The sequence below is a fragment of the Dryobates pubescens genome, chromosome 1 (assembly GCF_014839835.1).
Source record: "Dryobates pubescens isolate bDryPub1 chromosome 1, bDryPub1.pri, whole genome shotgun sequence".
Lineage (NCBI taxonomy): Eukaryota > Metazoa > Chordata > Aves > Piciformes > Picidae > Dryobates > Dryobates pubescens.
Window position 1 is genome coordinate 41766811 of NC_071612.1, and position 14666 is coordinate 41781476.

General features: G+C 42.6%; 1 protein-coding gene across 1 annotated transcript in view; it reads left to right on the forward strand.

Annotated features, from left to right (window-relative positions):
* Nucleotides 1-14666, forward strand: part of EGF (epidermal growth factor) — a 67793-nt gene that overhangs the window by 32628 nt on the left and 20499 nt on the right. The window contains exons 12-19 of the mRNA XM_009904863.2: nucleotides 55-203; nucleotides 2499-2603; nucleotides 5351-5574; nucleotides 7711-7878; nucleotides 8663-8812; nucleotides 9911-10051; nucleotides 10722-10838; nucleotides 12075-12200. Coding sequence (XP_009903165.2) covers nucleotides 55-203; nucleotides 2499-2603; nucleotides 5351-5574; nucleotides 7711-7878; nucleotides 8663-8812; nucleotides 9911-10051; nucleotides 10722-10838; nucleotides 12075-12200 — 1180 coding nt within the window. The remainder of the gene's footprint in view (nucleotides 1-54; nucleotides 204-2498; nucleotides 2604-5350; nucleotides 5575-7710; nucleotides 7879-8662; nucleotides 8813-9910; nucleotides 10052-10721; nucleotides 10839-12074; nucleotides 12201-14666) is intronic.

The window sequence follows — 14666 nt, forward strand, 5'->3', positions numbered from 1 at the left end:
AACAGAGCGGAAAGTGAGAAGGGAACTAACATCTCATCTATTATTTCTTCACAGATTTATTTTGCCCACACTGCCCTGAAATGGATAGAACGAGCTGATCTGGATGGGTCGTATCGTGAAAAAGTTATTCATGAAGCTATAGACATAGCTGAAGGCCTTGCTGTGGACTGGATTAACCGTAAATTGTACTGGACAGACAGAGGGTACATGTCCCATAGGGCATCTATGTTGGAGCATGCCATAAAATATTTGGAATAAATGACTGGTGATACAGAAATAGCTGAGATATCACTCTAAATACAGGCAGGCTTTGCATTGTTTGGGTACTGTAATCTCAAGTATACACAGTTGAAAATTTCTTTAAAACTTAGATGCTGGAAGTTCACTTTGAGTCTGCTATTGTATTTTTATCTTTGTCTTTCCAAGAAGCAAGGGTTTGGACTCAGTTGCAAGGAATCTGAAACATGTGCTGCCTATATGCATATATTTATGTGCACATGTGCATGGGAATATATATGTAGGTACTTGTACTTAGAGACATACAGTGTATGTCTGTATAAATAGGTATATGTCTGTGTGTGTATATATATACATACACACATTTATATATATATAAAAATAATGAGTATTACTGCACTGAGTACATTTTGGGCAGAGTCAGAATGTTGTTGACAACTGGAATCATGCCCCTTTAAGCTAATGGAGGGTCTTTGTCAATCATCTCTGATAAAAGAGGAATGACCTCTGACAGATAATGTGACTTCACATTTCATCTGATGACTAACCTTATGTGTAGAGAGAAACAAAACTGACCTTTGGTGAAAAGACAATGTCAGATCAGAGTATGAAATGAAAACCCCTTAAGAGTGGTCACAAATGGTAGAGGTTGGAAGGGTCCTCTGGCCATTGTCTACTCCAACACCCTTGCCAGAGCTGGTTCACTTAGAGCAGGTTGCACAGGGCAACCTCCAGACAGGTTTTGAATGACCCTGGAGAAGGAGACTCCACAAGTTCTCTGGGCAGTCTGTCCCACTGCTCTGCCACCCTCAAAGTAAGGAAGTTCCTGCTCATGTTTAGGGTGGAACTTCCTGTGTTCAGATTTGTGCCTCTTGTCCTATTACTAGGCACCACTGAAAAAAAACCCTAACCCCATCCTCCTGACACCCACTGTGTAAGTATTTATAAGCATTGATAAAATCTTCCCTCAGTCTTCTCTTCTCCAGGCTAAAATGCCCCAAAACAGAGAGAGTTGTAAGGCATTGGAATGGGCTGCCCAGGGAGGTGTTGGAGTCGCCATCCCTGGAGGTGTTCAAGAGGGGATTGGTCGTGGCACTTGATGCCATGGTCTAGTAGTCATGAGGTCTTGGGTGACAGGCTGGACTTGATGATCTTTGAGGTCTTTTCCAACCTTATTGATTCTATGATTCTATTCTATGATTCTATGTCCCTCAGCCTTTCTTCATAAGAGAGGTGTTCTTGTCCCTTGATCATCTTTGTAGCCCTTTGCTGTACTCTCTGAAGCAGTTCCCTGTCCTTTGTGAAATGGGGAACTCAGAACTCATGTTCTTGATACTTCAAAATGAGGTCATAATTTATGAATCAACCCAAAAGTGGTTTTCAATGTCCAGATCACCCTCCTTCTCCCTTTTAAATATGCTGCTAGTCTGCCTCCTCTCTGGTAGGTACCATCTCAGCATACCAGCATCTCATGTGAAATAGGAAGTTGTGGTGCTCCCCTTTGTAAGACAAGAGCCAAGGGTGAAGCTGTGAATTTGCATCAGGTGCTTCCTTCTTGCTCACTGAATTTACCTGTTTATAGTCAATATTTGCATAAATTAATTTCTTTTTCCAGCTTTGCTTGGCCTTTCTTTGCAGGTTCAGATAAGTATGCAAGGCTGTAGGCTTGCTTTTAGGTAGAGGCTGATATTTATCTGGCAAAGTGAAGTTTGTAGCAATAAATACAGTTTTCTGGAAAAGTGGGCAGGAGCGTGGCAATGCAGATTCTATAATTGACTCTGTCATAGATTCATGATCACAAGGATCTTAGCATCATTCTTTCCTGTCAAATAGATACAGTATGTCAAATGCTTGGTGATTTCTGGATGAAAAATGCTATGTAAAAGTACTATTAAAAAAACCACCCTTGTACCTTTGATGATGCCATTGAGTTAGTTTTTTTGCCTCCTGACTCCCCTTAAAGCTAACAGTTACGTATTAGTGATCATACTTCCAACTCATTATTTGACCAAAAAAGGAGAACTTCATATCTCCTGCAGAGCAGCAGGTATTCTATCGTCATGCTCTAGAGGAGATAACATGAATTATTTGTTGATAACACAACTAGACATCCCACATTACCAGAATTATTTCTTGTCATTGAAAAGTTATTTATGAGCTTTGTGCTAAACTAAAGCAATGCAAAAACTTAGTGTGTTCTGCCTGAGAAAGTATTTTAAAAAGATAGCAGGGAGGACCTAACAGTGCTCTGTGTGTTGCAGGAAGGCATGCATTGAAAGAAGCAACTTGGATGGAACGCAGAGAAAAATGATCATCTGGGAGGATATCTCCCAGCCCCGAGGGATTGCCGTTCACCCGTTTGCTAAGTAAGGAGTGATAAACGTGGTTAATTTTGTAACACTTAGGGAGACTTTTTAAAAACGAGCATGTCAGCCTTGCCTTTGGGCAGTCAAAAAGTGCATCAGTCTCAGGAAAGTCATTGCCCTGCAGAGCTGTGTGAACTGCAGCGTTCTGTTGCTGAGTTTCTTCTGTGAGTTGAGATGTGCTCATTTCTGGCATGGATTTGCCAAAATCCCAGGAGCATAAAGGATACTGCATGCAGTTTTCAAGCTGAAGAAAAGCATCACAGAACATTAGCGGTTGGAAGGGACCTCAAAAGATCATCCACTCCAACTCCTCCCCAAGCAGAATCACCTAGAGTAGGTCACACAGGAACAAGCCCAGGCAGGTTTTGAATATCTCCACAGAAGGAGACTCCACAGCCTCTCTGGGCAGCCTGTTCCAGTGCTTTGTCTCCCTCACAGTGAAAAAGTTTTTCCTTATGTTCACATGGAAAATCATGAGCCACTGAACTCACCCTGACAGTTGTAAGCACCACGCTACAAACTTTGAAGATTTCATATCCGTTAGTATGGACAAAGTAGTCATTTCTAACCACCACTGCTCTATAGCAAGGCTGCAAGGGTTTCTAGAGAGAGGACAAGAGGAGGGAGGTTGTGGATGCCTTCTCTTTGGAGGTATTTAAGGCCAGGTTGAATGAAGCCTTGAGCAGCCAAGCCTAATTAGGAGTCATCCCTGCCCATGGAGGGGAGGTTGGAGTAGATGATCTCTGAGGTCCCTTCCAGCCTAAGCCATTCTATGATTTTTCTGGCCATGTTTAAATTTCTGAAGAAGCTAAACGAAATTTAGTGATGTGGAGATTTGTTGATTTAAATTCACCTTATATTTTGTTTAGTGCTCAGATGATCACAGGAGTTTTGTATGTTTAAACTCTTGATGAAATTCTGGCTTTTTTAATCAATGGCAAAGCCTCTCTTATTTGAGTCCATGTGCCTGTTCGAGGGTGGCTTAAAATCTATTGATTTTATAAAAAAAAAAATTAAATTTTTGGTACTCATATCCTGCTATAACTAAGTATTGATGAATGAAGGAATGAAACTGAGTTGGGGAGAATGTTCTGCTAGCTTTACTCTGGGCATAAAAGCTCTGAAAGAAACTTTCAGTAGAGATTGAACACAACAGAGACACTGTGCAGGAAAACTTCTAGCAACAGGTAGGTTCAAGGAGATTGTTTATTAGAATTATTGATGGAAACAAAGGCTACAAGGGGAAAGGGAAGGGGGAACATCAGTAAAACCTCTCTTATTAGAAAGTTAATAGAGAAAAGAGGAAGAGACATTATATCAATGCCCATAACTGTAAAGTCAGTATTAAAGAGAGGTCTGAGACTCTATTAAGGCTCTTGAAAGTACTGGCCCCAGAACTGGCTACACCTGCTCATGTAAGAAAGCTAAGCAAAGTTGAGGGTTATTCCAGTAAGCCTGACAGGGCCAGTTGGTGCCTGAGAATATGTGGTCTTGGCTACCTCGCCTTCTTGAGCTGCAATCTAGCACCACCTCTTCATTGAAAACCAGTACATGCATATAGAATCATTAAGATCTCTAAGATCTCTAATATCATAGAGAGTGTCCAACCATCAACCCAACATCACCATCCCTGCTAAACCATGTCCCAAAGTGCCAAGTCTGCATGGTTTTTGAACACCTCCAAGGATGGGGGATTCAACCACCTCCTTGGGCACCCTGGATCAATGTTTGACCAGGCTCTTTCAGTACAGATTTTTTCCCTAATATTCAATCTAAATATCCCCTGGCCATCTCCACTTTGAGGCCATTTCCTATCATCCTATTCCTAGTTACTAGGAAAAGGACACCCAGCCCCACCTGGTTCCAGCTTCCTTCCAGGAGTTTTAAAGAGTGAGAAGTTCTCCTCTCCAGTTCCCTCAGCTGCTCCTCACCAGACTTGTTCTCTAGACCATTCACCAGCTTTGTTCCCCACTCAATGAGCAATGTGTTGGACTCCTAGAGAAACACCCTGAGAATCACAATTTTACTAAAAGAAGAAAGGAAGCTGAGCCAGATTCACAGATAGCATTGGGTTGGAAGGGACCCTCAAAGGTCTTCATGTCCAACACTCCCAACAGTGAGCAGGGACACCTTCAACTAGATCAGGCTGCCCAGGGCCACATCAAGTCTGATTTTTAATTTCTTCAGGGCCAGGGCCTCAACCACCTCTCTGGGCAACCTTTTCTAGTATTTTGACACTCTCACTGAGAAGAGCTTCCTCCCTAAATCTACCCTGCTTCAGTTTAAAACCAGATACAGGCTTATTTTTTTTAAAGCAGAATAAGCTAGGGACTCTCTTACTTTCCATGGGTGGTGGATAATTTTGTTCCCATTTGTGCAGCCTTCTTTAGACAAAGGGCAGGCAAATACAATGTCTTCTGTTTGGGTTTGCTAAAGTGCTATCAGCACATGATACACATGAACATGCACAAAGCAGCTATGAGGAGACAGCAGTTAGTATGTGTGGGAGTTGTTTTTCCCAAGATTTTGTGCCAATTGAAAGAGCAGGGATTCTGCATAAGTCCCACTGCAATCACCTGGAATCTTACAGCAAGTGTGACAAGATCAGCAGCCAATATATTTGCTTGAGGTGTGCACTTCTCCTCATGTGCCTCAGGCTTGTATTGCTTTCTGCTTTGAAAGAGCTCCATGGAGAGCAGGACAAACATTTACTTACTGACTTCCTGCACACTTTGTGTTCTCCAAAGGAGATTATTCTGGACTGACATGGGGGTGAATCCTCGGATTGACAGCTCTTCATTAGAAGGCATCGATCGCCAGGTTATAGCCAGCACTGGCCTGGTGCAGCCCAGTGGAATAGCCTTGGACTACTTAGCCAACAAGTTGTACTGGTGTGATGCTAAACAGTCGGTGGTTGAGAGCGCAAACCTGGATGGCTCTGGTCGTCGAATTCTTGCACAGAATGATGTAGGTGAGGCCTTGGGGTTGATAACTACTTACTGCTGCTTGTCAGTGTGCATTTGGCTGTACTGTATACCCTCTGCAAGTCTGTGCTGGGGTTAATGGCATCACTTCATCACTTACTGTTACCCAGTCGACTTCTGTTTATTTGCTGTAGCGAAAGGACACCCTGCTAATACTCATCTTTTACTAACCAGTGATTTTGCATTGTACAGAGAACTTCTCTGGCCTCACAGAACAATGAAAAGTAGGGAAAATAGTAAAATGTGGTTTTCTTGTTCCATGCATGGCTGCTTAGTGTAATTCAGGTTTTGCTGTACTTTTTTCACCAGTGAGTTGTAGTGACATAAACTGGAAGAGAATTAATCCTGACCATTAGGGTCCTTGAGCAGCAAGCCTTCATCCTCACAGTGTTAACACTAGGATGATTCTAACTACACAGTAGATCCTGTTATTTATGCAGTATGCTGGTAGTTGTTATGGCTGAGATTTCTTTCTTTGACATGTAACTATGTTGCTCTGGAGCAGAAGAACAGAAGCATTAGCAATGAGAAGCTGATGTTCTACCACATTTAAAATGAACCACATTTGAGAATTTTATATGTGGCAAATTGGTGCCTGGAGAGGACAATTGCCTTTGTATTTTATATCTCTCTGGACATCATTTTGCAGATATGCATACAAAACATGGGCAGAATGAGGACTCTTGGCTCAATACCATGTCTGCCATGGGTAAAGACCTCTCTTCAGCAGATGTTGTTTTAGTCTGTGCATTGGGAAGTCTTGTGTTCATTTCCTAAGCCAGATGCTCTCCCACTTGTTTGAAGGTGAGCAGAGTGAGGTTTTGGAGGGACACATGCTTTCCAATTCATCAAAAGCCCTGAGCAGAGTGACTTCCCAGCATTCCTCTCTTTCCCCCTGCTGTGTATATTCTGCTGTTTGCTACACCCTGTGACTGATCTGCAAAGATGGACCTTGAAGCCTGTGTCAAGAATAGATGAGAGCCAGGAGTGCTGGAGAAACACAGGGCATGAGAAAGGAAGTAGGCTTGGAGTAGTAATACAGCTGGTTGGAGGTGGGAGAAAAAGAACATCAGCACCTTAGGGAGAGAGATGAAGTGCAGACCTGTAGGGGTATGAATTTAGAGAGGCAGAGAAACTTGGTATCCTGACGTTTTGTTAATGCTGTTAGTGCAATCAGAATTCAGTTTCTGTTCTTGGACAGCTGTACACCAAAGGATGGAAAGGTGGCATCTCCTGTTAGGTGTTCTGCTGGAACATCAATTTTTATCACAGCAGCTCCCTCTAGTGCTCCTGTACTGAGAATTCATTCACTACAGGCGCATGCAAAGTAGAGAAGATTATTTCTGCTCTTCTGCTAACCCTGTTATCAACTGCAAGTAAACCACTTTGTAAGTACCTGCCCAAAGCAGTGAACAACATGACTGTTCCTTTTGCTATGCAATGGGTTGGATTTGTACTGTTGTGGAAAACCTTCATGTGATTATTAATGTTTCATGTCCTTTTATCTTCTTTGATGATGCCACACTTCTATTTTTAATCCTGAATGTGTTTATGAGCTCCTCTCCACCTTGTAATGTGAAGACTGTGAAAGGAGCTGTGTACTTCAGCATCACAGTATGTTAGAGGTTGGAAGGGACCTCAAGAGATCAAGTCCAACCCCCCTGTCAAAGCAGGAAGCACAGGAAGGCATTCAGGTGGGGTTTGAAAGTCTCCAGAGAAGGAGACTCCACAAACCCTCAGGCCAGCTCTCTACTGGGCCACTTATTGGCAGAGGAGGGTGGCACTCCACTTCTGAAAGGCTAGGCACAGTGCCAGCACCTCAAGAAATTATGATATTTAGGTAGAAGCAAATAGTGAGCTTGATCTGGTTGGAGGCCACCAGCAGTACTGAGACTTAACTGAGCCAAGCAAGTGTCATAGCCTCCTCTGCTAGGCATATAAGTAATGTGTGTCCATGATCCACTATTCATGGATACTTATTCCTCCACATCAGAGAAGAAACTGTAGACGTGGCTATAACTATGCTACCATGTTAGAAGACATATATGCAGATACTGTTTGTTTACATGGTCTCTTGTGCATGCTCTACAGATGTGGAAATGAGAAATCTAATTTCTTTGTAGGCCACCCTTTTGACGTAGTGGTGTTTGAGGATCACCTTTGGTTTTCTGACTGGGCTAGGCCATCACTAATGAGGGTGGACAAGAAGACCGGCCAAAACAGGGTACGTCTCCGAGGCAGCATGCTGAGACCCTCATCAATGGTTGTAGTTCATCCTTTGGCGAAACCAGGTATACTGCAAAAATCAAGCAGTCATTCCCTTCCAGCCTCCTCTTGTTCACTGGTATCAGTAGAATAGATATCCTTGGGGAGAGAGTGAGCGCCACAAAAAAAAGCTCTTCAATATGCCTTGCATAGTCAGAGAGGCATTTACTGAAAGCATCACCTGGACATGGGTCTCAAGAATGCTATCAGATTATGTAGATTTATAATCATGACCTGAAATAGAGCCTGATCCATTGCCACGAGGCTTTGACAGTCCTCTAATTCCTATTTATCCTAGATTATTAGAACTCTTCACACACAGAAACAATAACAAATGACATGGTAAAATATTTTGGTCAGGTTGATTAGCTTTGGATCAAATAATTTGATTTTCGGTTGGCAACAATCTCCTAGTAAGCAGAAAAAAAGTAATTCAATAGACCAGGAGTGAGGCACAAGTTCCCTATGCCTTTGCAGTGTTCTTTCAGGGAATGTTGGAATTGAAAATATTAAAAAAGGAATAATAAAGAATTCTGGTTTGGGGTTTTTTTGGGTGGTGTTTTTGTTTTTGTGTTTTTAAGCAATGAATTTATTAGAGGGTATGTAAATCTGCTTTCCTGCCAGAGGATAGGTGATAATATCATATGTTATCATATGCATCTAATTTTACTTAAAAAATGTAAAAGAAGGTTGTTCTAGTTTTTGTCAGTCCTTATTCTTTTTATTTTTCAACTGCTTCAACTCTGCACAGCTAAAAGGAGAGGTTGACTGAAGAAGCAGCTTCTTAAGTTGCCTGTTTTTCTGCATTAGGGGCAAATCCTTGCCTTTATGTAAATGGAGGCTGTGATCAGATCTGTGAAAACAATTTTGGAGTTGCCCATTGCATGTGTTATCCAGGATTTGGGAAAATTGAAGATGGGAAAATCTGTCGTGCTCTGAATGCTTCCAACACAACAGCAGGTACTGTCCTCTAGTTGCAAAACCTCCCTTTTTCAAACCCCTGAGTATCCTGACAGATCACACTGGAAAATATTCACCTACACAAATTTATGATGGATGCTCTGAAGAATGTGAACACTAGGGTGTTGTCCTGGGATTTATGGTGGTGTAATTCTGATCCCTGTAACTATTCCCTTAGCAGTTAAGAGAGACGTGCAGTGCTGACAAGTATTGTGAGCAATGATTTGCATTCCTTGTCTTCTGTACATGAGAAAACCCACCAGTGAGTGATTTTTGGAATAATTTGAGGCCAGAAACAGGGTAGACTGGGGAGATCACTGAATCACTGAATGGTAGAAGGGACCTCTGAAGACCATTTAGTTCAAGCCTCCTGACAGAGCAGCAAATCACACAGGCACATGTCCAAGTTGGTTTGGAATGCTTCCAGAGATGGAGACTCCCCCTCTCTGGGCAGCCTGTTCCAATGCTCTGCTCTACCATCCTCACAGTGAAGATTTTTTTTTTTTTTCTTTGTGTGGAACTTTCTCTGTTCCCATTTGTGCCCCTTGACCCTTGTCCTGTCAGTGGACACCACTGAGAAGTCTGTCTCCATCCTCCTGATAGTCATTTTAAAATATTAATAATCCTTGACATGTCCCCTCAGTTTTCCTTTCTCCAGGCTAAACAGCCCCATGTCTCTCAGCCTTTGCTCATAAGAGAGATGTTCTATTCCCTTCATCATCCTCATAGCCTTCCACTGGACTCTCTCCAGTAGTTAGCTGGCTGTCCTTTTTGAACTGGGGAGCCTAGATCTGTATGCAATACTCCAGATGAGGCCTCACCAGGGAAGAGTAGAGGGGAAAGAGAATCTCTCTTGTCCCCACACTCTTTTTAATGCAACTTAGGATGCCACTGGCTTTCTTGGCCACGAGGGCACATTGCTGGCTCATGGTCAGCCTCTTACTCACCAGCACTCTCAGGCCCTTTCCTTAGGATACTGATGTTTACTTTAAAAGGAAACCACCAAGATTACTGGAAATTGGACAAGTGATAGAAAACCAGGAAGTGAGTCCAGTAGATTTAAAGAGCCTGAATTCTTTTTTTTCTTATCTTCTTCAGAAAGTGTTGCTCTGCATGAGGAGGTGGTGCCGATGCCTACACCAGAAGCCTTGCTCCGGAACACACAAAGCAGTGGGATATTCAAGGGTACAGAGAATGGGGAAAAGCAGAAAATGCTGATGGCTGAGATCATGGTATCAGGTAGAGTCTGATGATGTCTTCCTGTACTGCAGGGCTTTGAACAGGTTTGTAGAACAGACAGAAATCAGAGCCCTTAAAGGAAGAAAGGGCTCAGTGTTAAGACTAGTGGCATTCATGCCCCTAATCTACCTTCAAAAAGCTAAATGACTCTTCAGCTCCAGCTAGACAAAACCAACAGCCTTAATCATAGAATAGAATCATTTTGGTTGGAAAAGACCTCTAAGATCATTGAGTTTAGCCATCTACTTAACACCATCATGGCCATTAAATCATGTCCCAAACTGCAACATCTACACATTCTTTGAACACCTCTGGGGATGGTGACTCCACCACTGCCCTAGGCAGTCTGTTCCAATGCCTGAGCACTCTAGGTAAAGAAACCTTTCCTCATATCTAGTCTAAACCTACCCTAGCGTACGTTGAGGCCATTTTCTCTTGTTCTATCACTTGGTCCTAGGGACGTGAGATGAGCACTCGCCTTACTACAACCTTCAGATTGCATTAGCTTGTCATTAATCCTGGAAAGCTATGTTTCAAACTTTGACTGTATGTTCTGTTTTTGTTGTTATCTTGGAGGTTTTGGTGGTTGGGTTGTTTTCTTAGTATCAAGAACCTGCTTTCATCCATGCAAATGCATCTAGTGGTACTTTTGCTTTTGTTTGTGCTGTAGATCAAGATGACTGCACTGCACTAGAATGTGATGTCAATGCACAGTGTGTTTTGCTGGAAGATGGAGCTGTGTGCCAGTGCTTGAAAGGATTTACCAGGAAGGGGAAATCATGCTATGGTAAAAATAAAAAGACACTAACACATCCTTCTGCAAAACTGTAGACTGAAGATGAAAAAAATCTATCTTTTCTCACACTGGCACCACTGCTGTGTGAGCCATCACAGAAAGGTCAATGGTATTGCTTGTTTTGAAAGGGATGGTGAGCAGAGAGTGTGTGAGATGCATTGGCTAATTACCACATGCCTTCTTTTCCCCTGAGTCCTGAGTGTTAATCCTATTAATATTAACAGGCAATAATGGGGGATAACAGGAAAAAAAACCACAATGTATTTATTTATAAAAATTGCCTAATTATAAAACCTCAGCCCATGGACATGATAGTTGATGTATTATTTAGAGGTATGCATTAATGCATCTCTTCCAAATTAGTATTCTTGTTATATGGTTATATAAAAGTGCTGCTCTTTCTTTCCAGCACTAGACAGAGACTCTAACAATCGGAAAACACATTGCTCAGAGTGGTCTTTATGTTTTTGGACTTGCATCCAACATAGATGGATGCTCATCGTTCATTCCTAAAGGCCAAGACTGGAAGGCATTAGAAACAGAATGATTTACCATTTGGGATCTAAGCATGAAGACTCACAGGAGTCTGTGTTACTATGGAAATGCAAAAAAAGGGGTGTAATTTAATTTTATCCCTTTTTGGTTTGTTTGTTGGTTTTGGTTTTTTCTTTGGGTGTTTTTGGTTTGAGCTTGTGTGTTCTCTTGCAAAGCAAAGTTTCTTTCCAAGTAGGGCTTAAGAGTATTAAGGCTAGCTTTGAATAGAATCATTCCCTCCAAAGGGATTTTTTTTTAAAGCAAGAGGTATCTGTGGAAATTTTAGGTCTCCAGTTGAAAGCAGCTAGTTGACTGTCTTAGGCTGTTATAGAACCATAGAACTGTCAAACTTGGAAGATACCTTTGAAATCATCCTGTCCAGCCTCTCACCTGGAACTTGCAATTCTGTGACTACTGATAAACCACTACCACTAAACCATGTTCCTACACACCACATCCACACATCTTTTAAATACCTCTAGGAATGGTGACTCCACCTACCTTTTGTAGACCTCCCTCAGATTTCATACCAAGAAATGACCACAAAGCCCTTCTCTTCTTGTTTGCTTTCAATACACAAATGACAAGTGGGAGCATAGTCTGAGGGGACTCTGTGATATCTCCAGTTCTTTTTATGGATTTACCTGCTGGTTTCAGGACCCATGTGTCCCCTCTCTTTGTTCTGTCTCCCAGATGTTGATGAGTGTGCTGTCAATATGGACCACTGCAACCGAAGTGTGTCAAGCTGCATCAACACGGAAGGAGGCTACGTCTGTAAATGCCTGGAGGGCTTCACTGGAGATGGAGTCCATTGCTATGGTATGGGCATGTGTGAGGGCTATTCTGTCTCTGGAAGGCTGGGGCGGGATGAATGAGCAAGATCCATGTCTTATGGTTCGGGCTGTCCTTGTATCAAGCTGTGAAGCTGTCAAATGAGCTGGTTTGGTTCTCCCAGAAAAATTTGGTTTGGGCATGGTTCCTAACTGTAGCTCCTCCAAACAGTCAAAAACGGGTTAATCCCCTTCCCCTTCTTCCCCTTCCCCTTCCCCTTCCCCTTCCCCTTCCCCTTCCCCTTCCCCTTCCCCTTCCCCTTCCCCTTCCCCTTCCCCTTCCCCTTCCCCTTCCCCTTCCCCTTCCCCTTCCCCTTCCCCTTCCCCTTCCCCTTCCCCTTCCCCTTCCCCTTCCCCTTCCCCTTCCCCTTCCCCTTCCCCTTCCCCTTCCCCTTCCCCTTCTTTCTTTTTGATTCTTTCCTTCCTATGTGAAGTGTGGCAACCTTAGCAACAGATCAATATGCAAAGCCTGTAGTTGTCAGTAGACACCTTCCTCTCAGTGTTTGCGCTCCTTTTAGTAGCTACAGCAGGAGGGAGAGGAAGGCTGAAGGGGAGGAGGGAAGTGGAGGTGAAGCAGTAGAGCTTTATTGGAAATCGTTTCCATGAATATAAACGAAAGCAGATATTGAGTGTGTCATAATGCTCATCAAATAATTCCAGGTCTGTTTAATAGGCATGAGGTTTAAGGTGTTGACACTGACAACTTGAGTACATTTAGAGTCTTGTTAATAATCAGAGCCACTGATTTTCTCATCCAGCTCTAATGCAGGTCTTTAGCTCATTCCCTACATTTCTTAATTATTTTAATCCATTCTAGGAGTAAATATGAAGGAACAGAAAGTTTTTCCCCACACAGCATGTTCAGAGCTTTGTAAGAATCTTGACTTCTCTTTTGTCCTTTTTCTTTTTCCTTCATAGCCTAATTCAAAGTTTGCTAAATTTGGACATATGTATATATATACACACACACAAACAAAATGTATATAGCCTTTGCTGGACTTTGATTCTTTAACATAGATAAGGATGTCTGAAAAATAAAGAAGAATGCAGTGTTGTTATGATGCAGAATCACAGAAATCACAGAAACATTCAGGTTGGAAAAGACCCTCAGGATCACCAAGTCCAACCAATAACCCTATTCTGCAAGGTTCACCCCTAAACCATATCTGCAAGCACCACATCCAAATGACCTTTAAACACATCCAGGATTGGCAACTCAACCACCTCCCTGGGCAACCCACTCCAAACAGAACTGAAAAGGATTTGGGGTTTGATGACTTGAAATCTACTATAAAACACAGAAATTGGCAAGCGAGTTTGTGCTTGAGTTTAAAATGCCTGCTTGCAGGCACACTCTCCAGAAAAGTGTCAGTGTATTCAGAGATGCTACAAGATGAGTTCATCTTCTATTGTTGACACATTTCTTGGAATATTTTGCAACAGTTCTGTTCCTGTATTTTTGCTTTAAAAAGTGCTCTGAATCCTTCATATGCTTTTTTCTTTTTTCACTAGATCCCATTAATTTTACTCTAGAAAAATAATAATAATCCACTGCCTTAAGCAGTAATTTCACACAAATTGGGACTGCAGATTTGTGATTTTTGTTCCCCAGACTAGATCTGTCACATGTATTCTGCTGACTGTTCATAAAATGAATCAGAGGCTATTTCTGGTCTATGAACCCTTTGAGGGGAGTGCTTGGGCCCTTAGCATCATGCAGATACCAGCCTGAGGAGTAAGTACCAGCCTGGCAGGAGCTGCCACCATGGGTTGCCAGAATGTGGGTGAGAGGTGTATATGAGCCTAAACTCCTGTTGTAATCAGGTAGCCTCTTTGTAGTAATTCAGAGACTTACTTCATTTAAGTTTACACAAGATAGATAAACCTGTAGGTTTCTAGACCCCTTTCCTTCTGTCTAAACCTTTTGTTTAGGCTGGACCAGCTGGGTGGTACAGTGGTGGCCAGCTCTCCTCTCCCAAAATCTCCTGCTGTTTTTATGTAGAATGCCAGCTGACAGCACTCCAGCTCTCATCCAGGCTGTATGTTGTGACTAGCAATGCCAGGAGAATATATCTTTCAACTCTGCTGTACTCATTATGTTTCATGGGGAAGCCTTTTATTTCTTCTCCTGTTACAGTATCACAGTATCACTAAGGTTGGAAGAGACCTCAAAGATCATCGAGTCCAACCTGTCACCACAGACCTCATGACTAGACCATGGCACCAAGTGCCACATCCAATCCCCTCTTGAACACCTCCAGGGACGGTGACTCCACCACCTCCCTGGGCAGCACATTCCAATGACAAACGACTCGCTCAGTGAAGAACTTTCTCCTCACCTCGAGCCTAAACTTTACCTGGTACATGCTCTGAGGAGCTGGAAAGGCTGTGTCTACTTGGTGTAGAAAGTATGCTGGCTGCTTTTCCATGATGATTTCCATGAAGGCATATTTGC